This window comes from Bubalus bubalis, chromosome 1 (assembly GCF_019923935.1).
Source record: "Bubalus bubalis isolate 160015118507 breed Murrah chromosome 1, NDDB_SH_1, whole genome shotgun sequence".
Lineage (NCBI taxonomy): Eukaryota > Metazoa > Chordata > Mammalia > Artiodactyla > Bovidae > Bubalus > Bubalus bubalis.
The window spans coordinates 129,057,601-129,084,856 of NC_059157.1; the positions used below are offsets into that span (position 1 = coordinate 129,057,601).

At 41.1% G+C, this 27,256-nt stretch overlaps 1 protein-coding gene, 1 long non-coding RNA gene and 2 other non-coding genes across 7 annotated transcripts in view; 1 reads left to right on the top strand and 3 right to left on the bottom strand.

The window, feature by feature from the left end:
- Positions 1 to 3,762: 3,762 nt before the first annotated feature.
- On the bottom strand, positions 3,763 to 11,926 carry LOC102403745. Of its 2 annotated transcripts, XR_006551611.2 has the most exons (6): positions 11,381 to 11,926; positions 8,418 to 8,587; positions 7,731 to 7,957; positions 7,087 to 7,192; positions 6,242 to 6,290; positions 3,763 to 4,367 (listed from the first exon to the last, which is right to left on the bottom strand). It is a non-coding gene; the product is annotated as an uncharacterized LOC102403745 (long non-coding RNA). The 2 variants fall into 2 exon arrangements; XR_003109927.3 differs by lacking the exon at positions 7,731 to 7,957 and having other exon boundaries at positions 11,381 to 11,610.
- On the bottom strand, positions 6,358 to 6,489 carry LOC112587424. Its single transcript, XR_003111912.1, has one exon. It is a non-coding gene; the product is annotated as a small nucleolar RNA SNORA63 (small nucleolar RNA).
- Positions 6,826 to 7,000, bottom strand: LOC112587491. The gene has a single exon (XR_003112001.1). It is a non-coding gene; the product is annotated as a small nucleolar RNA SNORA81 (small nucleolar RNA).
- Positions 11,927 to 19,639: 7,713 nt separating the features above from the next.
- MCF2L2 (MCF.2 cell line derived transforming sequence-like 2) overlaps positions 19,640 to 27,256 on the top strand; it is a 265,733-nt gene continuing 258,116 nt past the window's right edge. For 2 of the 3 annotated variants that reach the window (XM_025287650.3, XM_044944273.2), the window contains exon 1: positions 19,642 to 20,236. In XM_025287650.3, coding sequence (XP_025143435.2) covers positions 20,161 to 20,236 — 76 coding nt within the window. In that variant the 5' untranslated portion in view covers positions 19,642 to 20,160. Of the gene's footprint in view, positions 20,237 to 27,256 lie in introns of all 3 variants that reach the window. The other variant, XM_006075321.4, reaches the window with a different exon arrangement.

A 27,256-nucleotide genomic window follows, 5' to 3' on the forward strand; every position in this document is an offset into this window, starting at 1 on the left:
GACTTATTTGAAAAGACCCTAATGCTGGGAAAGATTAAAGGTTGGAGGAGAAGGGGACGACAGAGGATGAGATGGTTGGATCATATCACTGACTCGATGGACATGAGCTTGAGTAAGCTTCGGGAGTTGGTGATGGACAGGGAAGGCTGGTGTGCTGCAGTCCATGGGATCGCAAAGATTTGGACATGACTGAGAAACTGAACTGAACTGAACTCAGCCCCTATCCAGCTGATCTCTGTGTGCTCCTTAACCCACAGATGAGATGATGACACCCTGACACAGTTGATTTCATTCTTAATGTGGAAACTTTACATTTAAAAGCAAGTTATTTTTTTGTTTGTTTGTCTTTGTCATAAACAAGTGGGTTAAAACAATGTAGGTCATAGACAAGTGGGTTTGAAATTGTGTCAAATCAACATACAACACATGAGAGGAGGAGGCTTTTGCTTTGGGTTGGGAAAGGCTGCCTGGTGACTATATTCACCTTAGAAGAGTTGGGTGTTCTTTTGTCATGGAAGAGAAGCTGAGTACTATAAAAGAGTTTACCTTTCCTAGATCTTCCCTTCATTACATCAACACTGTCAATGGCATTGTTATGGTTTATGCAAACAGTGGCCAAACAATTGAAGTTGCTGTAGATGGGAAGGTTTGGTTTTAGAACTTCAACTACATTAAACTGAGGAGAATGACCAACTGTTCTGATTTGCCCAGAACTGTTGCGTTAGCACTGAAAGTCCTGCATCTCTGGAAACCAGTACACAAATAGTCCCAGTTTTAGGCAATAAATGCTGAAGGTTGGGGGGAAGATTTAAATCCTTATGGCAGCTGCCCAAATAGCTGAAAGTTACACTATTTTTAGCATCAAATAGACATGGCATAGATGATCTGTCTTCCAGAGTTGGGGTTGCTTTCCTGCTGTTGTTGTTCTTGTATGCTGATGTCGACAGTCATGATTTGCAGTTTGCAATAATCAATTATCTACTTGTGTATTATTCTAAGTGATGCACCTGAAGTGTACAACTTAAGTGTATTTTGAGTGTCAGTGTTAGTGGTTGTCTTTCGCTTGGACTGTAGATTGACTGTTGTGCTTTGTGTTGAGATAGCACTAGTTTAATTTCAACACTATGACTATTTTGACAGTATTTGCCAAGAGTTTAGATAATGATCATGAGAACGACGACCATACCAAAGCTGGCATGATGTAAACATCACTTTAAAAGAAGGCTAAAGGATTGTGTTACTTTAAATGACAGATGGAAGGACAATTACAATTGGATTAGGAAATTTAATAACCAAAACAGTCCATTCTCCACAATAGATGGAAAAGGATTTGGGACTGGGCTTTGCTATGATTTGAATGTTTGTATCTTCCCCAAATTTGTATGTTGAAGTCCTATACCAAATGTGATGGTATTAGTAGCTGGGGCCTTTGGGAGGTGATTAGGTCCTGAGGGTGGAACCCTCATGAATGGGATTAGTGCCCTTATAGAAGGGGCCCAAGAGAGCTCTCTTTCCCCTTCTACTATGTGAGGATACAATGAGAAGTCTTCGACCAGGAATGGGGTCCTCACTTGACCATGCTGGCACCCTGATCTCAGACTTCCAGACTTCAGAACTGTGATCAATAAATTTGTTTTTTTTTTTTTTTAATATGTCTGTAGTGTTTGTTATAGCAGTCCCAACAGATTAAGGCAGGCATATGAAGAATCAGATGTGAAATCATTTATGGATACTGGAAAAAAAAAAATCTGATTTCTTGGAAGTGCCTAGAAGTGAAATATTGTGAGTAGAATTTTGACAGTAGAGGTGAAAAAGTTTCCCTTAAAAGATCCAAGAAGAGACCTACATAAATATAGTCAATTATATTGATCCAATCTTTGACAAAGATGCAAAGGAAATGCAATGGAGAAAAGATAGTCTTTTCTAAAAATAGTGCTGAAACAATTTGATATCACATGAAAAGAAATAAACCTAGACCTTATATTTTCAGAAAAATTAACTAAAAATGGATTTACAGAAGTAAATATTAAACATCAACTATAAAACACCTAGAAAATAACACAGGAAAAAATTTTGCTGACTTTGGGTTTGGTGATGACTTTTAGATGCAAAACCAAAGGTAGGAAAGCTATTGACTTTGGACTTTATCACAGGTAGAAAGGAAAGCTATTACTAATTTAAATTTTTATGAGCTCACCCTGGAGGCCAAGTAGTACATGGATTGGATAAAGTTAAGACCGAGGGCAGGGAGACAAACTTGGAAAGCATTGCCAAATGATCTCCAAATTTGTTGTGCTGTGCTTAGTCGCTCAGTCATGTCTTACCCTTTGTGACCTCAAGGACTGTAGCCCACCAGGCTCCTCTGTCCATGGGGATTCTCCAGGCAAGAATATTAGAGTAGGTTGCCATGCCCGCCTCCAGGGGATCTTCCCAACCCAGGGATTGAAACCAGGTCTCCTGCGTTGCAGGCAGATTCTTTACTGTCTGAGCCACCAGGGAAGCTCAGATAAGAGAAGGAGGTACAAGGTAACGAGGTAAACATTACTGGAACAAGATGGTTAAGTTTGCTTTTGAACATATTGAAGTGCCAGAGTCCTCAGACTGATATCCAGGGAGAGGTCAGTCTAATACTCGGAGGAGCACACAGGAAGAATGACAAGAGGGTAGCAGAGGGCCACGTAAGTAGGAGGAAGAAAAGTGAGAGTGTAGCCCTGGGAGGCAGAAGTGTCAAGAGGAAGCTACTGAATTCAAGAAACTAATCAAACTTTAGCTGGAGATAATGGTTGCCTTTGATCCTGAATAAAATCCACATTATTAAATAGGGCTCTGCAGGTCTTTTCGGAGAAGGCAAGGGCACCCCACTCCAGTACTCTTGCTTGGAAAATCCCATGGACAGAGGAGCCTGGTAGGCTGCAGTCCATGGGGTCGCTAAGAGTCAGACACGACTGAGCGACTTCCCTTTCACTTTTCACTTTCATGCACTGGAGAAGGAAATGGCAACCCACTCCAGTGTTCTTGCCTGGAGAATCCCAGGGACAGGGGAGACTGGTGGGCTGCCGTCTATGGGGTTGCACAGAGTCGGACACAACTGAAGCGACTTAGTAGCAGCAGCAGGTCTTTTGGTAAAGTCAATAATTATATTAACGCAGGGCTTCCCAGGTAGCTCAGTGGTAAAGAATCTGCCTGCCAATGCAGGTTTGGCCCCTGGGTCAGGAAGATCCCCTGGAAAAAGAAATGGCAACCCACTTCAGTATTCTTGCCTGGAGAATCCCATAGACAGAGGTGCCTGGGGAGGCTACAGTCTATGGAGGCACAAAAGAGGAGGACACAACTTAGTAACTAAACAACAACAACAAATAGCAACTCCATGTTGTTGTTATGGGAAAAGAAATCTATTGATTAATTAGTTTATTAACAAAAACCTTGTTGTTGAGCAGTTACACGATGTGTACCAGGAAATGTTTGCCATACCAGAAGAGTGAGGAATATTACATTTTTGCTTCTTTCTTCCTGAAGAAGCAGATAATATTTAGTAGAGGGTACTGGTGAAATCTGCAATTGATCAGTCTTCATGCTACTGCCAAGCAGCAGCTAACTTGGAACTATTAAACCTTTTTATCAAAAGCCATGTTCATTGTATCCTTTGTGTATAATTTTATAACTAGAATAAAATATTACTATAGACTGCTGTTTTATCTTTTTCCTTTGAAAATATGGATTATGGCAAAAGTACAAATCTTTAAAAAATAAGGACCAAACAACTTTAGAGAAAAAGTACTTCACTGTAATTTATTGAACATTCAATAAACATTCAACTAACTGCTAATAAAATGCCTTACTGAAAAAAATGATACCAAACAAAATAAATTTAAGTATTTTCTTAAAAAAATCATTTTAAAATTAGCTCTATTCAGTTAGTGACTAATACAATAAAGGCAGACAAACTTTATAAATAGCTGCTTTTATATCTTTCAGTCCATATTATTAAATGATGGCAAATACTCAATACAACCATGTGCAGAGAACTAGGAAGTAAGAGGATAAAGCCAACGACTACCTCACATGAAATCATGTCTGAAGTTGCTTTGTTATCAAAATCTGTATTTTTAATCTGTTGTGAGCACTGAGACAAGCTTCACATATTATCCTCAAAAGAAACACAATGCACAATGTGATTGCCTGTTCAGCAGTAGCAAGCACTACATGCATAACCATTTCATTCCAGGGATTAAATCAGGTCAGCCACAGTCTTTGGCATTTCCTCCACCGTAGTGTGGTAGAAAGTCTCAGTGTCACAAAGAATCTTCTTGTCTTCTTCAATGTTTATGGCCACAGCTTTCCTCCCAAACTGACTTCCGCTTCCAATTCTGAACAAAAGAAAAATTATTCACCAGAATATCAGTTATCAAGTATTACATGAAGTACAAACGATATGAATTACTTGTTAACCACCAGTGGCTCTTTCTTTGCCAAGATTATACTTGGAGGGCTTCTAATCACAGCACTAGATGCTAATCACAAAATCTAGCGAAAAAGAAAATATTACTTTTATGGTTGTTCAAAAAGATTCATCTGGCTGCGAGATCAGATTCTATCAGGCAGCCTGAGTGTTATTACTTATAGAGCAGACTACAGAATTGTGCTTGGGGTATTGAAATTAAAGCCTGTGCCAAAGTGGGCCAAGAGCAGGTGTTAGCCTGGGACAGACGTAAATACCAGACAAAAGAAAAGGAACAGGTGTGCGATCCATTTGACACATTTTTGGAACTACAAATTGAAAATATAAATTCTGGAATGTTAACTATTGCTTAGGACTATTCTGTCCAAGGCAATAACCACTAGCTACATGTGGTTATTTAAATTAAAACTAAATAAAATAGAAAATGTAACCCCCAGTTGCATTAACTGTATTTCAGTAGACACTCGTGGCCTGTCTCCACTGTGTTGGGCAGCATGGATATGGAACATTTTCCTCACTACAGAAAGTTCTACTGGACAGACTTGGTTTAGGACTTAAAATTTTTCTGTGTGTGGGGAACCTCTAAAAAATTTGTATGGTAACCCATATTTGTCACTGATTTCTGCTCAGGTCACCTCATACGCTGTAACACTATTGACTGTACACTGTATCACTATCACCGCCACAGCTCTCTACTAAAACAGATGATAGGCCCAGTCAAAAATGTCTTGGCTGGAACAACTTAAAATATCAAATAACCACGACAAGAGGAAAACAAATAGGAAAACACTGACTTGCTCTTTATCCAAACAACATGCTGTTGCACTTAAGAGTCTATGTCCTAAATCAGGCCGATACCATTTCTGGGCATCACCTCATCATCTATTCTTACCAACTACTACTATATTTTTTGACAAAGTTATGTTTATATAAGTAGCAAGACATAATTCAATTTATTTAAGTGATAAAGCTACTATAACTAAGCCTGGGTCAACATAAATTGCTACCAGAAAATGCCAAGAAAAATCTCAATTATTCAGGAAATCATCAAGAATGCACAAGATATGAGAAACATGACCAAAAAAAAAAAAAAGACTTGTGTGTAAGTTAAGAAAGACAACCAGATCTAACAGCATTTGTGATGTTCCCTTTGAATATAAACTATCAGTTCAGTTCAGTTCAGTCGCTCAGTCGTGCCTGACTCTTTGCGACACCTTGAACAGAAACTATATAAAGTCCAAAATCTGAACTACATTTCACATTGTTTTCCCACTGTGTTCTGATTAACCACAAATCTTTCTAAGGACAATTTAAATACCACTTTTCATCAACACATTTCCTGATTCATTTACCTGATTTTCAAGGTTGTCTGGCTGACAAAATCATACTTGAAAAAACAATACATGATTTATTTTTCCAGAATAAAAGCAAGTAATTCAGTGAAGATGACAAATACTCAACTGAGAATACAGTTTTCACAAGAAGTGGGCAGATCATAGTTCATAACCATCAACATTAGTTGTACATAAAAATATGAGCCTGAGATATGATAATATATTCAAATTCTAATTCAAAAGCAACTTCTATACAATCTTTCAGGACACAAAATTGTAATGAACTTCCTATAAATCACACCACTGTCTGTGGAGTAATCTTTATTTCCCTACATTGCTTGAGCTGATAAAGACAATGAAAAATCTTCCCCTCACAATCAACTTTTAGTAGATAAATAACATAATGAAATTAAATACCAGTAAGTCAGTATCAAAATGTAGTTTGTACCTTATCAAGGAGTTCCCTCTTGGTAATGCCTCTTTCTTTCTGTCAGCACCTGCAAAATATTAATAAGCCTTAACTCTCAGGAGTCATTTGTTGAGTCAGGGTTTAAACTGGTAAATGTGTATGAAACCATGCATCCCTGGGTGCTACAGTGGCATGGCAGACAGGACTTGAAAGGAAGCAGTCTTATTTTGAGCAGGGGGCAAAGACAATGCAGCACTTCTCAGCTACGTTGTAATTAGATCCTGCTTCAGTTTATTAAGGAAATAATGAGATATTAACAGTGTCTTAAGGAGCAATACCAGGGAAGAACAGCTCCTGCCACACAAGAGACTGAAATCCTGACATGCGTTTTCTCAGATCCAGTCTACCCTTTGCCTTGAGTCCTTTAAAAGAACAGCCTGTGTACTGGCTGGTCCCTCATGTGTCATAGACAGCATACAATTCCTTCCTTACAGTGTTTCAGAGAGGAAAATGTTAATTCAGATCAGCGTCAGAATAAAAAGCCATTTGACTTCTCACTCCTAGCCCTACCATTGGAAGGAACCCATTAGAAATTCATTCTTTTAATTCTGCCAAAATACTGATATTACTGTACCAAATTTTAGAACAAAATACTCTGGAGTTAGTTACCTGTAGTTTTTCTACTATCTGGTATGGTTGTTTTTCTTCTTGTGTTTACTTTGTTAGCTTTATTACAAGCACTAAGACACTGCAGATACTAGTTACTACAATCTTAGCACAGAGCTTAAATAAGGCGGTAAAAAAAATCCTGGCTATAATTTTTATGTACATTAATTAGAAAAACATTACTCTATTTCAAAATTATAAGATACAATAATATATACCTTTCAATGATCAGTTCTTTTTTGACTAGAATTTGAAATGGATCTCTCAGGAACTTTTTGAGGACTTCAGCATATTGATTGGCATTAAGGCAGAAAGGGACACAACCTTAAAAAAGAGACAATGACTAATTATGATGACATATCAACTATAACAGTTTTCATAATAATACTTAGAGGAATAATGTTTGAGACCAAGCGTCCCTGTCTTACTACAGAACTGAGCTAGACAGAGATTGTAGGAAACAATTGCTTTTGGCAGGGGAAAGGGCAATATAGCACTTCACAGCTGTATTGCAACAGTTATTCCAACCTGCCCTCTGCAAAAAATCACATGCACAGCTGAGTCCTTATATTTGATTTCTGGTAAAACTTGTGGATTTGACCTTTAATCCTTTGGCTCAATATTTTTTATCAGCTTCATCCAAAATAAGCATCTTGGTCCATTTGGGAAAGTGAAAAAAAGTTTTACTTAAAGAGTGAGTTGTGCATAGAGACTTCCTTCCAGAGACCACAGTACAGAAGGAGGGGGGAGGGAAGAAGAAGTTTACATGAAGAAATCTGACAAACTCTATCTCAGCCACATGATCAAGGTCAACATCAAGAGTAAAAACGCTTGATAGAATGAAATGAAAATGGTATTTTACCTCTGTGGTCTTCCTCCTCAAGACCCCCAACTACAGTCTAATCTTGAGGAAAACATCAGACAAATTCCAATACAAGTGCATCCTACTATGTGACCAATGCTTCTCAAAATGGTGAAGGTCATTAAAAAAAAAAATGGTGGGGAGGGAGAGGAATTTGAATAACTGTTACAGGCAAGAAGAGCTTAAGGAGACATAATTAAATGTCACGTGGTATCCTGAACAGGATCCTGGAACAGAAAAAGAACACTAGGTGAAAACTAAGGAAGCCTGAATAGATTCTGGACTTTAATTAATAATGTGTCAATGCTGGTTCATTAATTTTAACAAATGTGCCAAACTAATATAAGTTGTTAACAATATAGGAGCCTGGGAATGCTCATCCCAATTTTCCTTAAACTTAAGTTTAAAATAAAGCCTATTAAAGAAAAGTCTTGGTAGCATCTCTAGATATTCATGCTTGGCAACTGGCTTAAACAATTAGGATAATTATTTTCCTTCCCATAACCTAAATATCACTGGTTTAAAAATGCCCTAGGAAAAATATGGCAACCCACTCCAGTGTCCTTGCCTGGAGAATCCCAGGGACGGGGGAGCCTGGTGGGCTGCCGTCCATGGGGTCGCACAGAGTCGGACACGACTGAAGCGACTTAGCAGCAGCAAAAGCAGGAAAAATATGCCAATACTTACAAAGATATCTTCTATATCAAATGTTCTCCCTGGAGTACCAGGGATGTTGTGTGCTGCCTCTTCCATCAGCTTACAGTTTTTGCATTTGATTTCGAACACTTGTCCCATACAATGCAGGCATGACAAGTTGCTCCCAGATAGTATCCAAGTGCTAGAAGTATCTTTTGGATCTAAAAGTCAAAAGCTTAAATTATTATGTTCTGCAAATAAAGCCTCCATCACATGACTTTCAAAGCACATGGCTAAATGTTAAACTGTTTATATTTAGTTTAAAATTCTGGTCTGTGAACAGTTTTTATGTAGCACAATGTAGAATCACTTCCAAGCTTACAAGGCAGACAAATCAAACTGCTTCAAGATAAAATCTTTTTAAGCATCTCATTTTTAATTTTAGATTTTTGTGTCCTTTCAAAATTGGGATCCTCAGTTTTTTACACATACCAGCTAAATAATTCAAGAACCCAAACAAACATTTTCTACATTATTCTTTTATGTATAAGACACATAAGTAGGGAAATAAGCTCTATATTTATAGATCCATGGCAAATTGTTCTGATGTGTATTCACTGATTATCATTCACTTCAAAAATAAGTATCTTTCCAATAGGAAACTTATACAGCCTTGAGTTTTTTTCCCATTGTTTTTTAATTGGCAGACTTGATTTTAATAAAGCCTATAGCTTTGTTAAGAAAAGCTTTATTTTAGAGCTAACATAGCAATAAGCTTTGAAAATAGATAGCAAGCAACACATGTATCATGAGTGACAAAGATTCCTAACTAATTACAGAGACCGCAGTTTTCATGTTGCAAAATTGCATTTAAACTTAACAACAATAACAAAAAGGGCATAGATTCTGTCTACCATAAAAGAAAGAAAGCTTTAATTTCTTGGTCTGTTGAAAGCCCAGGTGAAGTGGACTACCATGAATTTATTTTATTACAAGTCTATCCTGTGTGCAAATTTCTGTAGCCCTTTGAGGAGGCTTGCTGCAGGCACAAAGAATACAAATAGTTGGATTCACCCCTGGTTAAAGTTTTCTCTGGTGGGCAACAGCTAGTAATAATTGGTAGCATTTATAAACCTTGGGGATGGTGGAACAGGTTTTTGGTAGTTATGATTTTAGGCTCAGAAATGTTAAATGATTTGTTTACTATCACTTAGGTAACAGTCAATAGTTGCTAAGATTAGACCTTTAATTTTCATAATTCTACATTCTCTTCAAGGCGGTGGAAAGGTTTTTCTGGAGAAAAACTGGGAAAAGTTCCCAAGAGGAATTTTAGAGAATAGTTTGTAAGTGAACTATGTTAACACTGTAAACACTAAGGAAATAAAAAGAAATATAAAACTCCTTCAAAGCTTGACATTTGGTTTTTAAAACATACTAGGTCTACCTCACCATAAACAGCCACTGACCATAAACCTATTTTTTGGCTTTATTTCTCACCCTATAGTCATTTTCTTTCCCTTGGAGAGTGCTAATGTTTCTTTCTGTTTATAACACGATGACTATTAAAGCATGTAAGATTATACATGGGGAACAATTTCTGAGACTAAAATATAAATTTTTATTATATTAGCCTGGCTTACAGATTTGTGATTTCATAAAGTTGGTATATTATGGTCTAAAATATCTGCTTTAACTATTAGTGAATAGTACGTTTCTTTGCAATGAAACTCACAATATTCATGATATTCTTAATTACTTGGCTTTTTTCAACTTAAAACTAAAATACTTATTATCTAATAATTTATGCCAAAAATTCACATTTACTAAAAGTTAAAGTGTAATGGTTAATCATAGATAAAATTAATAAATTTCAATGCCCCAGGCACTTGATAAGAATTTAATACAACAATCCTATGAAGTGGATACAATTATTATCATTTCTACTTTAAAGAAGAGGAGATGGAGGCCCAGAAAGATTAGGTAACTTGCCTACTGCCATCAAAGTGTGAAACTAGGTTTTGAACCCAGGTGTTTCTCATTCCAGAATACCTTTCACCGCCTTAATCATTACCTATGCAATGATGTATGGATCTCTTGCATGAATATAACCTTATCCACTGATATTAAAGTCAAATGATAGGCCATTGTGATTTAATACATATATAATATACTTTCATCATCACACAGTAAGTCAATATTCCTTGACAATTTAATACAGTTTCTTCCCTTAAATATAAGGTAAATGCCACAGCAAAGAACCTAAATATAAAACAACTTTCCAGGCCCCCTGAAAGATAAATTTGCTTTTGTTAGGTTCATTCTAACAATTCAGAGAGCTCCCGGGGAATCTTTCTTTGAAATGCACACCTGAGAAGGACAGCAGAACTGAAATGGCTTTTAAAGTGTCCTGGCCCCATTACTTCCAAGTTGCATAATCTTGGGCTTCATTAGAACACGGATTATAATACTCCCTATATAGGCAGTGCTATGAAAGGACGCTGTAAATGGTTAGGAGGTTTTATAAATGGTATTCTTGCTTAGGATTGCCAAATAAAAAACAGGACGCCCAGTTAAGCTTCAGACAAATAACTAATACTGTTTTATATTTTTAATTTGATTTGATATCGCAGACATTTATAATAAAAATTGTGTTGTTTATCTGAAATTTAAATTTTAACCAGCATCCTGTATTTTTATCGCTAAATCTGTCAACCCTATTCTTGGCCCCATAGGTAGGAGTGCCTGGAGGATGGTAGGCCCAGTTCCATTCCCCCCACTCCCACCGCTAACGGGAGAAACTAAGGCAAAGGGCAGGTTGAAGAGTGAATCTCGAGCAGGAGAAGAAAGGGGAGGGCTGGGTAGAGGAGGACTTCTCACGGGTGGGGCTGAAAGCAGAATCCGCTGAAAAGCAGATTCTACCGAGCCTCCGGAACCCCCGCAACTCGCACCGCTCAGGCGGGCCAACACCCCAAGCCCCCATCCCTGGGCAGGAACACAGCCGCCTTTCCACCCACCGTTGCCTGAGCGGCAGCAGCAGCAGCGGGCTCTGGACTCGCTGCCACCGGTTCCTCTCAGTCGCCATCAGCAGCACCGACATCACAGAGGCCGCCGCCATGTCCCTGGAGCCTGGACGCTTGTTGATGTGCAACTCCGTCTCAGATGTGACCCAAATCGTCCCTCCAGACCGTGTAGAACTCTCTTGTCCTCCTCTGGCCACCGTCCAGTCTGATCCAAGAAGTAGGCCAATCCGAGCGAGGCATTCAGAGGGGGCGTCACCGCTAAAACCAATCAAAGAAGAGAGCAGAGCTGCAGTGCAGGAGATGGCTGCGTGCCCGTGAGGGGTCCCTGCTTTGTTCGTAGGGTAGGGCCTGCTGTTGTCAGAACTTTTAGGCTGCCTGAGTGCCCCATGGATATTTCTTTCTGTGGTTTATGGGGTTCTTTTTCTCTCATGGGCTTCAGGGCGAAGAGCCCTTATATGACCCTTAATCTTAAAGAGTTTTCTGAGGGGAAGAAAGGGGGAATGTCCTGATATAGAAGGGTGTGGGGTATGAAAAATACAACATTTTATAATGTTTCCAAAAATGTGAAAAACATGTATTTAAAACAAATCCTCCTCTTAACTGTCTCAAAATTGAAATTACAGAATTTTAAAATAAACTTGTTTATTCTGTATTGTTATGTTTAAAAAATTGAGATATAATCGACACATAGCATTGTATAAGTTTAAGCTGTGCAACCTATTGATTTGATACCTTTATGTATTGCAATATGATTGCCACCATAGGATTAGCCAACACCTCTTTCATGTCACATAATTATGATTTCTTTTTTGATGGGACATTTAAGATCTACTCTTCTAGCAACTTTGAAGTACATGATACAGTATTGTTGACTACAATCACTAATGCAGTGCATTAGATCTCTAGAACTTACTAGTCTTCTAGTTGCAAGTTTGTAGACTATTTTTACAGTAATAATGAGCATAAGATAGAGCTTAACCCTTCCCCCGCTTAAAAAAATCAGGTTATTCTTACTATTGAGATTTAAGAGTTCTTGTATTTTAACAGTCTTTTTTTTTTTTTTAAGTTCTTTGTATGGTTTAGATAATAGTCCTTTTTTTTTTTAACAGAGAGTTATATTTTTCATACATATTTTCTATCAACCCATAACTTCTCCTTTTATTCTCTTAATAGTATCTTTCATACAGCAGAAAAGCTTCATTTTAATGAAGTCTATCTTATCAAGTTTTTTTCATGGTACATACCTTTGGTATTGTACCTAGGAAGTCTTCACCAAAACCTAGGTTATCTAGATTTTCTCCTATGTTACGTTGTTGTTTGTTGTTGTTCATTTGCTAAGTCATGTCTGACTCTTTGCAACCCCATGGACTGCAGTACACCAGGCTTCCCTGTCCTTCACCATCTCCTGGAGTTAGCTCAAACTCATGTCCATTGAGTTGGTGATGCTATCCAACCATCTCATCCTCTGCTGCCCACTTCTCCTCTTGCACTCAGTCTTTTCCAGCATCAGGGTCTTTTCCAAGGAGTCGGGTCTTTGAATCAGGTGGCCAAAGTATTGGAGCTCCAGTTTCAGCATCAACCTTTTCAATGAATATTCAGGGTTGAATTCCTTTCTGATTTACTAGTTTGATTTCCTTGCTGTCCAAGGGACTCTCAAGCATCTTCTCCAGCACCACAATTTGAAAGCATCAATTCTTTGGTGCTCAGCCTTCTTTATGGTCCAACTCTCATATTCGTATATGACTACTGGTATAACTACCATACATAGATGTGACTATATGGACCTTAGTTGGCAAAGTGATGTCTCTGCTTTTTAATACACTGTCTAGGTTTGTCATAGCTTTCCTTCCAAGGAGCAAGCATCTTTGAATTTCATGGCTGCTGTCACCATCCACAGTAATTTGGGAACCCAAGAAAATAAAATCTGCCACTGTTTCCACTTTTCCCCCTTCTATTTGTCATGAAGTGATGGGACGGGATGCCATGATCTTAATTTTTTGAATGTTGAGTTTTAAGCCAGCTTTCTCACTGTCCTCTTTCACCTTCATCAAGAGGCTTTTTATTTCCTCTTCAATTTCTGCCATTAGAGTGGTATCATCTGCATATCTGAGGTTGTTGATACTTCTCCTAGCAATCTTTATTCCAGCTTGTCATTCATCCAACCTGGCATTTTGTATGATATACTTTGCATAGAAGTTAAATGAGCAGGGTGATAATATACAGCCTTGATGTACTCCTTTCCCAATTTTGAACCAGCCTGTTGTTGTTCCATGTCCAGTTCTAACTGTTGCTTCTTGACATGCATACAGGTTTCTCAGGAGACAAGTAAGGTGGTCTGGTATTCACATCTCTTTAAGAATTTTCCACAGTTTGTTGTGATCCACATAGTCAATGAAGCAGAAGTAGATGTTTTTCTGGAACTCCCTTGCTTTCTCTATGGCCCAATGAATGTTGCCAATTTGATCTCTGGTTCCTCTGTCTTTTCTAAATCCAGCTTGTACATCTGGAAGTTCTCGGTTCATGTACTGTTGAAGGCTAGCTTGAAGGATTTTGAGCATTACCTTGCTAGCATGTGAAATGAGTGCAAATACATGGTAGTTTGAACATTCTTTTTCATTGCCCTTCTATGGGATTGGAATGAAAACTGTTATGGGAATTTTATTGTTTTGTGTTTTACATTTAGGTCAGTGATTCATTTTGAGTTAATTTTCTGAAGGGAAAAAATTGTTCCATACAACAATTGTTTTCATTTTGTTTTAATTATGTATATTTATGTCTGCTGTGTCATGAGGTAAAATTTATATCATGCTATGGTTTGCAGTCTAAGAAGTTTGAATAGCTTTGCTGTAGTCAGTGGTGCTCACTGTGTGGTCCCAGGACCAGCAGCATCAGTAATTCTGGGTACTTGTTAGAAATGCACATTCTCAGATCTCATCCCACACTACTGAATCAGAATCCCTGAAGGCAAGGACTAGGAGTTTGTATTTTTTAAAAATTCATCTATATTTCCAGGTGATTCTGCTAGTTTGAGAACCACTGATTTAGACTAAACCAGGTGGCCCAATGGTGCCTCACCTCATTTGTGGCACCCAGGGTGGATCCTTTGTCTTTCTCTTCATTGTCAGAGGCATTGCTGACAATCCACCAAAAGGGAGGTAGAATCTACTTTGGTAGTGCTTGTAGGATGATTTATTTTTCCAAGCTCAGGCAAATCCTTACCTGAAGGCAGAAAATGGTCTAGAATCATATGTTTAGTGATACACACTTTGGTTCTTATACCAACAGCATCTACAAAATGAGACTAAAGCCATACAGGGTTACTGTGGGGATTAAATGATATTTGTGAAATGCCTGCCATCATACCAGGTGGTACAGAGCAGTCACTTACTATATGGTGGTGATCAGATCAGATCAGATCAGATCAGTCACTCAGTCGTGTCCAGCTCTTTGCGACCCCATGAATTGCAGCACGCCAGGCCTCCCTGTCCATCACCAACTCCCGGAGTTCACTCAGACTCACGTCCATCGAGTCAGTGATGCCATCAAGCCATCTCATCCTCTGTCGTCCCCTTCTCCTCCTGCCCCCAATCTTTCCCAGCATCAGAGTCTTTTCCAATGAGTCAACTCTTTGCATGAGGTGGCCAAAGTACTGCAGTTTCAGCTTTAGCATCATTCCTTCCAAAGAAATCCCAGGGCTGATCTCCTTCAGAACGGACTGGTTGGATCTCCTTGCAGTCCAAGGGACTCTCAAGAGTCTTCTCCAACACCACAGTTCAAAAGCATCAATTCTTCGGTGCTCAGCCTTCTTCACAGTACAGCTCTCACATCCATACATGACCACAGGAAAAACCATAGCCTTGACTAGACGAACCTTTGTTGGCAAAGTAATGTCTCTGCTTTTGAATATGCTATCTAGGTTGTCATAACTTTCCTTCCAAGGAGTAAGTGTCTTTTAATTTCATGGCTGCAGTCACCATCTGCAGTGATTTTGGAGCCCAAAAAATAAAGTCTGACACTGTTTCCACTCTTTCCCCATCTATTTCCCATGAAGTGATGGGACTGGATGCCATGATCTTCGTTTTCTGAATGTTGAGCTTTAAGCCAACTTTTTCACTCTCCACTTTCACTTTCATCAAGAGGCTTTTGAGTTCCTCTTCACTTTCTGCCATAAGGGTGGTGTCATCTGCATATCTGAGGTTATTGATATTTCTCCCGGCAATCTTGATTCCAGCTTGTGTTTCTTCCAGTCCAGCATTTCTCATGATGTACTCTGCATATAAGTTAAATAAACAGGGTGACAATATACAGCCTTGATGTACTCCTTTTCCTATTTGGAACCAGTCTGTTTTTCCATGTCCAGTTCTAACTGTTGCTTCCTGACCTGAATACAGATTTCTCAAGAGGCAGGTCAGGTGGTCTGGTATTCCCATCTCTTTCAGAATTTTCCACAGTTTATTGTGATCCACACAGTCCAAGGCTTTGGCATAGTCAATAAAGCAGAAATAGATGCTTTTCTGGAAGTCTCTAGCTTTTTCCATGATCCAGCGGATGTTGGCAATTTGATCTCTGGTTCCTCTGCCTTTTCTAAAACCAGCTTGAACATCAGGAAGTTCATGGTTCACATATTGCTGAAGCCTGGCTTGGAGAATTTTGAGCATTACTTTACTAGCATGTGAGATGAGTGCAATTGTGCGGTAGTTTGAGCATTCTTTGGCATTGCCTTTCTTTGGGATTGGAATGAAAACTGACCTTTTCCAGTCCTGTGGCCACTGCTAAGTCTTCCAAATTTGCTGGCATATTGAGTGCAGCACTTTCACAGCATCATCTTTCAGGATTTGGAATAGCTCAACTGGAATTCTATCACCTCCACTAGCTTTATTCATAGTGATGCTTTCTAAGGCCCACTTGACTTCACATTCCAGGATGTCTGACTCTAGGTCAGTGATCACACCATCATGATTATCTGAGTCGTGAAGATCTTTTTTGTACAGTTCTTCTGTGTATTCTTGCCATCTCTTCTTAATATCTTCTGCTTCTGTTAGGTCCATACCATTTCTGTCCTTTATTGAGCCCATCTTTGCATGAAATGTTCCTTTGGTATCTCTGATTTTCTTGAAAAGATCTCTAGTCTTTCCCATTCTGTTGTTTTCCTCTATTTCTTTGCATTGATCGCTGAAGAAGGCTTTCTTATCTCTTCTTGCTATTCTTTGGAACTCTGCATTCAGATGTTTATATCTTTCCTTTTCTCCTTTGCTTTTTGCCTCTCTTCTTTTCACAGCTATTTGCAAGGCCTCCCCAGACAGCCATTTTGCTCTTTTGCATTTCTTTTCTATGGGGATGGTCTTGATCCCTGTCTCCTGTACAATGTCATGAACCTCATTCCGTAGTTCATCAGGCACTCTATCTATCAGATCTAGGTCCTTAAATCTATTTCTCACTTCCACTGTATAATCATAAGGGATTTGATTTAGGTCATACCTGAATGATCTAGTGGTTTTCCCTACTTTCTTCAATTAAAGTCTGAATTTGGCAATAAGGAGTTCATGGTCTGAGCCACAGTCAGCTCCTGGTCTTGTTTTTGCTGACTGTATAGAGCTTCTCCATCTTTGGCTGCAAAGAATATAATCAATCTGATTTCGGTGTTGACCATCTGGTGATGTCCATGTATAGAGTCTTCTCTTGTTTTGTTGGAAGAGGGTGTTTGTTATGACCAGTGATATGGTGGTGATAGCTGCTGTAATTGACACTGCCTATCACAACTGGTAAAGAATCCGCTTGCAATGCAGGAGAGCCCAGTTCAATCCCTGGCTTGGGAATATGCCCCAGAGAAGGGATAGGCTACCTACTCCAGTATTCATGGGCTTCCCTGGTGGCTCAGATGGTAAAGATTCTGCCTGCACTGTGGGAGACCTGGGCTCGATCCCTGAGTTGGGAAGATCCCCCGGAGGAGGGCATGGCAACCCACTCCAGTGTTGTTGCCTGGAGTATCCCTATGGATAGAGGAGCCTGGTGGGCTACAGTTCATGGGATTGCAAATAGTCAGATACTACTGAGCAACTAAGCACATTGCAACCTTTGGCATATAATTGATGTTCAATAGATGTGACTTATTATTAATTTGTTCAGGAGAGAGGAAGGCAGGCTATTCTGACTTGTTCCTTGATTTTGCCATACATCAGAGCAATGTAATTTGCCAGAGACAAGAGATAAATCATAATTAGGATAGATAAAAAGAGGCACAGAAGGGAGGAGGGCAGTGGAGGAGAGAAGACAGGAAGCCTGTCCATGTTCACAAGAAAAATGGAGATAATGACTGTTTCCTTGAAGGAACAAGGAGGTATGGGCTATTGAAAGCTATGCTCATTTCTGCTTAGTTATACGATTTCAGAACTGCAAAAGGGACCTTGGGGATCACAGACCTACTCCCTCATGGCCCAGGTAGAGTAGCTGAGGCCCCAGAGAGTGTGTGTTAAAGATGAGGGGACAGAACTGGTTTCTGAAGACAGACACTGCCTGTTACATCTTGCCATAAGTCAGCCAATTCATCTCCATGGAAACCCTTGAAGATTGTGAAGGTACAGATGTGGGAAGGAGAGCTGCCTTCTGAGTGTGATTTATTTCTTTCCTTTTTCTCTCATTCCTATTCATAAGCTTCTCCTTACTCTTCCCTTCTCCCTTCCCTTCCATCTGTGATTCTCACCCATAAGAACCTGACTTAATCCAAGAAGCTGAGGTCACTGAATCTGCAAATTCCAGAAAGTCCCACATTATCAGTCTCCTCAGCAATATGTTGCTTTCTAGAGACCAGTTCACAGTTGGCTCTGACTGGGCACTGGATACTACTACTACCAACAGGAAAGCCTTCATTTGGTTCCTCAAAAATACTTGTCATCCTTGAAGAGCCAGAAACTACTGTGGAAACACAACCCAAAGCTATATTACTCCATTGGGTCTTTAAACCCTCTCTGAATTTCTTGCAAGGGGTTGCTATGAAAATGGTTGCTCTACTTGTGCAGGCAAAGTGCAAAGAGCCCAGTCATAGGAGGGAAGAACCTCTGCACAAATTTCACTTTGCAGGTGGCTTAACACCACCTCTTAACCACAGCCCACAACTGTTAGCAGAAAGCATTAAAGAACATCTCCAAACGCCTGGGTTGAGGAGCTTTTACTAGAAATTTCATTTAAGGTGTTTTGGGTTCGGCTTTTTACATGAAAAAGGAAACCTGAGCTTTCCAGAATTGGCTCAGAACTTGTGGGTGATCCTGAGGGCACTCTCGCGACCAGGTCCTTCCTTTTAAGAATGGATTGGGGGGACAACCTGGCCAGATTTGCATTTGTTCAGGCTTTTCACGTGGGCTTCTGAATTCGGTTACTCCGCCTGTCAGGTAGTATCTGGAGCCACCTAATGAAGCCCTGCGACGGCATCTACCACTGGATAGTTGCGGAGCAGACGCTCCTGCGGCGGACAGGGAGGATTCTCAAGGACGCTGTGCCAGAGCCTTTCCTGGAGGGAGCGCTGGCGCGCCTGTTGGCTGGCGCAACGCTGGCGAGCTGTACAAAGGAAAAGGCCCACACGGTGGAGTCACTCGTACGTACCCGCCTGCTGAGCCCGGCTGCTGCACAGCCCGCGCTCCCGGCTCCAAATGCGAGTGTGTCCAGTGGACTCCGATAACTGAACGAGACAACCCCTAACAGGGGGAAACAGATTCTAGCCACCCCTGGTTCCCCGGAGTCAAGAGATGGGACGGTGAATTGTACCTCATACAGCCCGTCTTCCAGAGCACCGCGGGCGGCCGCAGAACTTCCTGCCAGTCCCTTTCTTGCCTGGGCTTCTCCACAGATACCAGGCGAGGGGGCGGGGTGGAGGGTGGAGGGTGGGGGTAGGGTGGGATACCAAACTGAAGTCGCTGTCTCCTCTCCCCGACAGCTGGAGGACAGATCTTGAATCGCCCCCAGTCTTAAGGGACGATTCAAGATAGGCAAGAGACCTGAGTTCCATCCTCCGATCAGGAAGATCCCCTGGAGAAGGAAATGGCAACCCACTCCAGTATTCTTTCCTGGAGAATGCTATGGACAGAAGAGCCTTGTGGCTTACAGTCCTTAGGGTTGCAGAGTCGGACACCAATGAGCAACTAACACTTAACGGGAGTGGGCACATCATCCCTGAATAAGGACACGCGCGTGCGCACCTCTCCGGGCGCCTCGGGCACCGCCCCCGGGCGGGGAAAGGTGCGCGCGGAGGCGGGAAGCGTTGCGATGCGCTGTGAGGCGGCGTAGGCGGCGCCGAGCACGCCTCCAGGTTGCTCAGCACCTCAGCTCCTCAGTCCTCCGCAGCCGCCGAGTCCGCGCGCCTCTTGTGGGCTGACAGAGTATACTTCATCCCGATCCTCCCAGGAGGCAGAGCCAAAGATCGGACCTTAGATCCAGAAACCTATTCACCCGCTTCGACCCAGGAAGCCAGAAGTAGGGTTACGGCGAAATTGGGGCGACGTGCTCTTCTCACCTTCGGAACTGCTACTTTCCTGTCTCCCAAAGGCTGTCGTCGCGTTGGTAAATTTACCCCCTGCGGGGCGTGGCTGGCGTCCTCTACCGTGCGGCCGTGGAGAGTTGGCCTTGACTGGGAGTGACTCTCGTTTTGTGCCTTAGGAGAGCGAGAAAGAGTGTGAGGGCCGAACATCCTTTGGAGGAGATGCCTTTAAATAGTTATCCATAGCAGCGATAGAAACAGATTTGTGTTGCTTTGTTTTGTTTATACCGAGTGGTTTTTCTGTGAAATGCTGTTTTGGTTAAAAGAAGAAATGGCCCCTCAGGAGTTCACACGGCGACTGGCCACAGTGATCACTCATGTCGGTAAATGACGCTTTTTAAAATCTTGCGTTTTATTAATGGAGGGTGGGGGCGTTGCCTGGGGCCTAGTCTCCCCCACCCCTCACAGCAGCCCTGGGATGGCCTTGGGTGTGGACCTCGCTGCCTTGGGTGGTGCTCTCTAACGGGCATCCCTGGAGCGCAGCGCTCGCAGCCCTCGGGTCCGCCGCGTCTGGCGGGGCCGGGGTAGGCTGTGAGGCAGGTGTCTTCACCAGGCAATTGCCAAGTCTCTTGAACCCTACACCGAGGGCTCCCTGGAGGTTAGGATCTGTTACCCGCTGCTGACCGCGGGCAAGGGTGGCGAGTTGTGTCGTAATTGACGCGACTAGAAAGGAGAGGGAACAGGAGGAATGGAGGCCGGTGCTTTCCAGCAGAAACTGCTGCCAAGGCACTGGGAGACCGGGTGCCGAGGTGCGGGCCACAGTAGAGGTCCTCTGCGCAGTCCTGCTCCCTGGCCTGTCCCATGGAAGTGCTGTCTGGAGGTGTCGCCCCATCCCTGGTCAAACCCACTGAGAAACCTCTGCAAGCCCCGGGAGACTGAGCAGTTTTAATCCTCTTCCATGAGTTAAAAAAGGGGAGCAAAACATGCGTGCCTTCTTCCTGAAATAAGGATTATGGTGGAAAGACAGGACATTGAGACAGTGGCAAGGTTAATTCTTTTTATCATTCCCCCACCCCTGCGCCTTCCCTGGACCTCCTTAAATAAAAAACACATTCAGGTTCAGATCTTTTGAATGTAGCTGACTAGAATTATCCTGATCATTTTCTCTGTTGCTCACTTCACTTTGAGGTTCTTCTGTGAATGTAAATCAGTTTTCATTGATAAAGTCAGTAGGTTTTCAATCTCATTGTTCCACTCATTTGTTAAAACTGCCTTCTTGGTATTTATATGAAAAATATTGCCCCAGTTAGCCATCAGTGCTCTTTGAGCAACCTAGTCAATGTGTTAAGTACAATAATGATACATACATTTTTCATACTTATGGAATGATACACATGTGGGGATAGACTTTGGAAAATGATTTATGGACACATAGGGAGGCTCAGTTTTGATGATTCAGTTTTAAAACATGTTTCTGGTGCCCAGTGTGGCCACTGAACTGGTTTTTAAGACAAAAGGTTAGTAGAATTCTACCAGGAAAGACTGAATGTGAAATACTGCTGAAGGCAGGATAAAATAAAGCAGAACTTCGGGTCTGAAATATACTGAATGCTGAGATGATTGTGCTAATACCAACAGGGAAAGAGCAGTGAACTGGGGGTACGACTGTCTGAATTTGAATCCTGCCCTAGAAAAGTCATGCAACTTCAGACTGGAAAATGGGAATTTTAATAATCCTTCCCACCCAGCTCAAAGTCTGTTTGTAAGATAATGTGGGTGAAAACACCATCTAACCTGTGACTGTGTTATTGGTCCTATTCTTGTATCCTCTGCCACTAAAGATATTGGGCAGATCACTGGGCCTCTTTCAGGGTGAAGCTTCCCATCAGTTAAACGAGGAGGTAGATGTGGACAATTATTCTCACCTGTTTCTCTGGATGTAGGATCTTCTTGAAGATATGGTAGGCAGTATATTCCTTGGCTGACACCAGGCTGCCTGTGGGGCCCAGACTATGGTAGGTGGAGACCTTGCTCCCTCCCTCTTTCCATAGTCAGCTCCATGTAGGATACAAACATGAATTTGTTGTAGTTTATGCCCTCAAAGAACTTCTAATGACCCCTGGCATTTGTGTGCTTTGCAGCATTCTGTCTCTTCCTGTGTAATCCCACAAACCTGTGAAGTAGGTGGGGTATACATTATCACTCCTATCTTACAGTAAAGGAATTGAGACTTAGGAGGTTCATCATTTAAGGCTTCAAGAGGTTAACCAGTGGCAGGCTTAGGACTAGAAAGTACTTTTCAGATGCTCTGTTTGAGGATCTTACTGAGGGGCTCTCTAACCCTGAAGCTGCCCTTGCCTTCATGGAGAACTGAACTGGGTAGCTAGTAAAGCTTCCCATAGACTGGATTGGCTCTGTTTTTTTTTTTTTTTCTTCCATTTTTATTGATAAATAATTAACATACAGCAAGCACTGTATAAGTTTGGGATGTATAATGATTTGACTTAAACACATCATGAAACTATTACCACAATAAGTTTAGAAAATATCCATCATCTCATTGAGATACAACATTGTGTGCTAAGTTGCTTCAGTCATGTCTGACTCTCCAAGGCTACAGACTGTAGACCACCAGGCTCCTCTGTCCATGGGATTCTCCAGGCAAGAGTACTGGAGTGAGTTGCCATGGCCTCCTTCAGAGATGCAACATTAAAGAAATAGAAAAAACTTTTTGTTACTTGTCATGAGAACTCTTAGAATTTATTCTCCTAACAGCTTTCATATATAACATATCTTAATTACATTTATCATGTTATACATTATATCCCTAGTACTTATTTATCTTATAACTGGAAGTTTATACTTTTTGATTCCCTTCATCCAATTCCCATTTCCCCCTACCCTCTTCCTCTGGTAACTACAGATCTGATATTTTTTTCTACAAGTTTGTGTTTTGAAGTATAGAATTTGACTTCGGGCATTTCCTTGATGAGCAGCCTCTGATGGAGTTTGATCATGAGTTGGGGAAGGATTGAGAAGTGCTTGGAGCAAGATGTAGAACATTCTCCTGGTCCTATCCTACCCACTCAACTGGGCAATAGTGCTGTGCTTTCATACTAATTCGGCTACTTCTGCCTCTCAGTCAGTTCCCCCTCCAGCTGGGGTTTCTGCTCTTTCCATAGTCCTTTAGATTTGACAGTTCAGGTCTGGGGCCTGATGATTCAGTTTCTGAAATATCTCATGAGTCTCTTTCCTCTGTCCATTCCCACTGCTACCTGCCTGTGACCTGCTTCAGAATGTCATTTCCCCCTGACTAACCCTTGCGCAAGCCTCCTGCCTTTCTTGTGTTTGCCTCTATACCAGGAGTAAAAACAACAGCAAAGCCACACACACACAGAGCACTGTGTATTCTAGAACCTTTGATGATATCCATACATAGTCATTGTCTGTAGCCTGGAGTACAAGCTCTGTACTATTTGGCACACTTCCTGTCTTATTCCCCAATACCTGATATTTCTACACCTATGGTTGCTTAACTCAGGCTCTTCTGTTCTTCAGCTTTGTTCCACTATATTTTTCTACCCTGTTCCCACTTCTAAGCTTTTGCTTCTGCTTTTCCCCCACCTTGAGTGACCCCCCTAAAATGTTTCTTCTCACACGAATGGTATACACCTTTCAGTCCTGAATCAATGTCGCCTTCTCTGATCCTGATATCAGGACATAGTGATTCCTGCTTTTGAATTTGAAGTAGGTTTTGTTCTACCCACATGACACATACTCTCCCTTGTATTATGGTTAGTTGGTTATTCATGTGCATATCTCTGCTCCTAGACTCTTCATTACTTATCCATGTGGCCTAGACACTCACCTAACACAGGACTTCCCTCTAAGGAGGCACAGAATAAATGTTTACTGAATAAATGAGTGGCTTGTTGTGCCTTGAACTGAACTTTGAGTACTTAGTAATGACAGGCAATTTTTACACTTTTAAGAACAGCTTGGAAGCATTTGTAAATAACTCTTTTAAACCCGATTTTTCAGGTAGACATGAAGTCCTTCAAATGTTCTTCATATGATATGGTTCTCTGTGGGATCTCTTTCTTTGGATTTTGTTAGTTTGTCAGGGAGCCTAATAAAAATATGCACTTCACATGTGAACAGTGTCCAAGTGTGTTTTTACCTACATAGGGCACAAAAGAGGACCCTCCTTTCACCTTTACTCTGAACTGTACAGTCACATTGGTTCAGTTACAGAATTTCAGAATCAGAAGTGTTGCATGATTTTCTCCATCCCATCCCTTTCAAGTCTTTAATCTTCTCTGCAACTTTTACTGTACTGCTATTTATATGCAAAGGTGCTGCCTAAGAAATCAGGAACTTTCTCTTAATGCATCTCACATTGCTCTAGAACTTTGATAGACAGGGCACATATGGTTAACATAGAGCTTTTATTCAGTGGAAACCCTTAGTCATCCAGCTGATCAGTGTTGGTAATGCCCCATGCAGGTTTCACATTTCTAGTTCAGATCACTCTCCACCTTGTCATCTCATATTAGAAGTAATTATTTTTACCTTACTTTATCATTGTTCTAAAATAATTTTATGTTTGTCCATGCCCAATTAAACTGTGAAGCAGAAGGGACTATCCTTTGAGATATCCTTATATACTTGGAGATTGGATTGGTGGCTGTTTTAGTGATAAAAGCTGTAGGATTTTGATTTGTAACCCAGGTTGCTACATTTAGGACACTACTGGCATTAGTAATAGGCAACCAGAAGAATACTAAACTAAGAAATTCAGCTCACAATTCTTTATTCTATACAATGGAATAGTGGCTGAAATGCCTCAGATTAGGTCTCAGCTAAAGTTGGTGCTGAAAGAAGAGCCTAATGAGCAGAGTATCTGCTGTTCAGATGGGATTACCTGCTGTGAGGACAACTAGACATGCTGGAGTAGTGACTTCACCTACACTAAAAGTGAATTAACTGGATCTGAGCCATTTTTCTGTTAAGCTCTCTAGACACTGTGCCTAGGGCTTATGGACTAAAACTGTTTGCACCCTAAAAAAGTAATTGACAGCTGAATTGCAAAATAAAATTTAAGAAATGTTTTAATGCTCACAAATAATATTTTCTTACATTAAAAGAAGTGCATATTTGGAATTCCACTGCTGGAATGCCAGTGTGGAGAACCCCATGGATCCATTCCCCAGTGATACATCTGTAACATCTGGTGAAAACTGTAAAATAAATAACCTTTTAAAGTCTCTGAAAGTTGTACTAAGGGCATATAGAATATGAAAAAAAATAAAGGCAAGGAAATCTACTAAATCTTGGTAAAAACAGTGAGTATGTGGTACTTGAGCTGCGATCTGCTCCCTCTCAGCTCAGTGTAAAGGAAGCTCCACTCTTGATTGGGTCATGGCCAAGAAGACAGGGCTTCCTCTCTCCTCAGCTCTCAATTAAGAGATATAGTATCTCATCAGAAGGGGCAAGGTGTCAGCATTTCTTATATTCTCCAACTGTAGGTTGCAGAGGCTCAGTTCTTGGTGAGTGTCCCACCCAGTCCTCACTCATAAGATGAAATCTCTAACCCACATATGCCTTTGACCTGCTTCATTTTGTACTCCAAGAAATGGTATGGACCTAACAGAAGCAGAAGATATTAAGAAGGGGTGGCAAGAATACACAAAAGAACTATACAAAAAAGATCTTCATGACCCAGATAACCACGATGGTGTATTCACTCACCTAGAGCTAGCCATCCTGGAATGTGATGTCAAGTGGGCCTTAGGAAGCATCACTACGAACAAAGCTAGTGGAGGTGATAGAAGTCCAGTTTAGCTATTTCAAATCCTAAAAGATGATGCTGTGAAAGTGCTGCACTCAGTATGCCAGCAAATCTGGAAAACTCAGCAGTGGTCACAGGACTGGAAAAGGTCAGTTTTCATTTCAACCCCAAAGAAAGGGAATGCCAAAGAATGTTCAAACTATCACACAATTGCACTCATCTCACATGCTAGCAAAGTAATGCTCAAAATTCTCCCAAACCAGGCTTTAACAATACGTGAACTGTGAACTTTCAGATGTTCAAGCTGGATTTAGAAAAGGCAGAAGAACCAGAGATGAAGTTGCCAACATCTGCTGGATCGTCAAAAAAGCAAGAGAGTTCCAGAAAAACATCTACTTTTGTTTTATTGACTATGCCAAAGCCTTTGACTGTGTGGATCACAACAAACTGTGGAAAATTCTTAAAGATGGGAATTCCAGACCACCTGACCTGCCTCCTGAGAAATCTGTATACAGGTCAAGAAGCAACCGTTAGAACTGGACATGGAACAGCAGTCTGGTTCCAAATTGGGAAAGGAGTACATGAAGACTGTATATTGTCACCCTGCTATTTAACTTACATGAAGAGTACATCATGCAAATGCTAGGCTGCAAGAAGCACAAGCTGGAATCAAGATTGCTGGGTGAAATATCGATAACCTCAGATATGTAGATGACACCACTCTTATGGCAGAATATGAAGAAGAACTAAAGAGCCTCTTGATGAAAGTGAAAGAGGAGAGTGAAAAAGTTGGCTTAAAGCTCAACATTCAGAAAACTAAGATCTTGACATCCAGTCCCATCACTTCATGGCAAATAGATGGGGAAATAATGGAAATAGTAAGAGACTTTATTTTTGGGGGGTCCAAAATCACTGCAGATGGTGACTGCAGCCATGAAATTAAAAGATGCTTGCTCCTTGGAAGAAAAGCTATGACCAACCTAGACAGCATATTAAAAAGCAAAGACATTACTTTGCCAAGAAAGGTCCATCTAGTCAAAGCTATGGCTTTTCCAGTATTCATGTATGGATATGAGAGTTGGACTATAAAGAAAGCTGAGTGCCGAAGAATTGATGCTTTTGAACTGTGGTGTTGGAGAAGACTCTTGCGAGTCCCTTGGACTGCAAGGAGATCCAACCTGCCAATCCTAAAGGAAATCAGTCCTGAATATTCACTGGAAGGACTGATGCTGAAGCTGAAACTTCAATGCTTTGGCCACCTGATGAGAAGAACCGACTCATTGGAAAAGACCCTGATGCTGGCAAAGACTGAAGGTGGGAGAATAAGGGGATAACAGAGGATGATGGTTGGATGGCATGAACATGAGTTTGAGTAAGTTCTGGGAGTTGGTGATGGACAGGGTGTCCTGGCGTGCTGAAGTCCATGGGGTTGCAAAGAGTCTGACACAACTGAGCAACTGAACTGAACTGAACTGAACTGAACCCAAGTGTCGGAGTCAAAGAACACCAAACCCTGATTGATCTTGCCCTAGCTCCCTTATAGGGTGGAGTTTTGACAGGAGAAGGCATACTAAGACCAGAAGCTTATGCCCTTGGCTCAGAAATTTTGCTC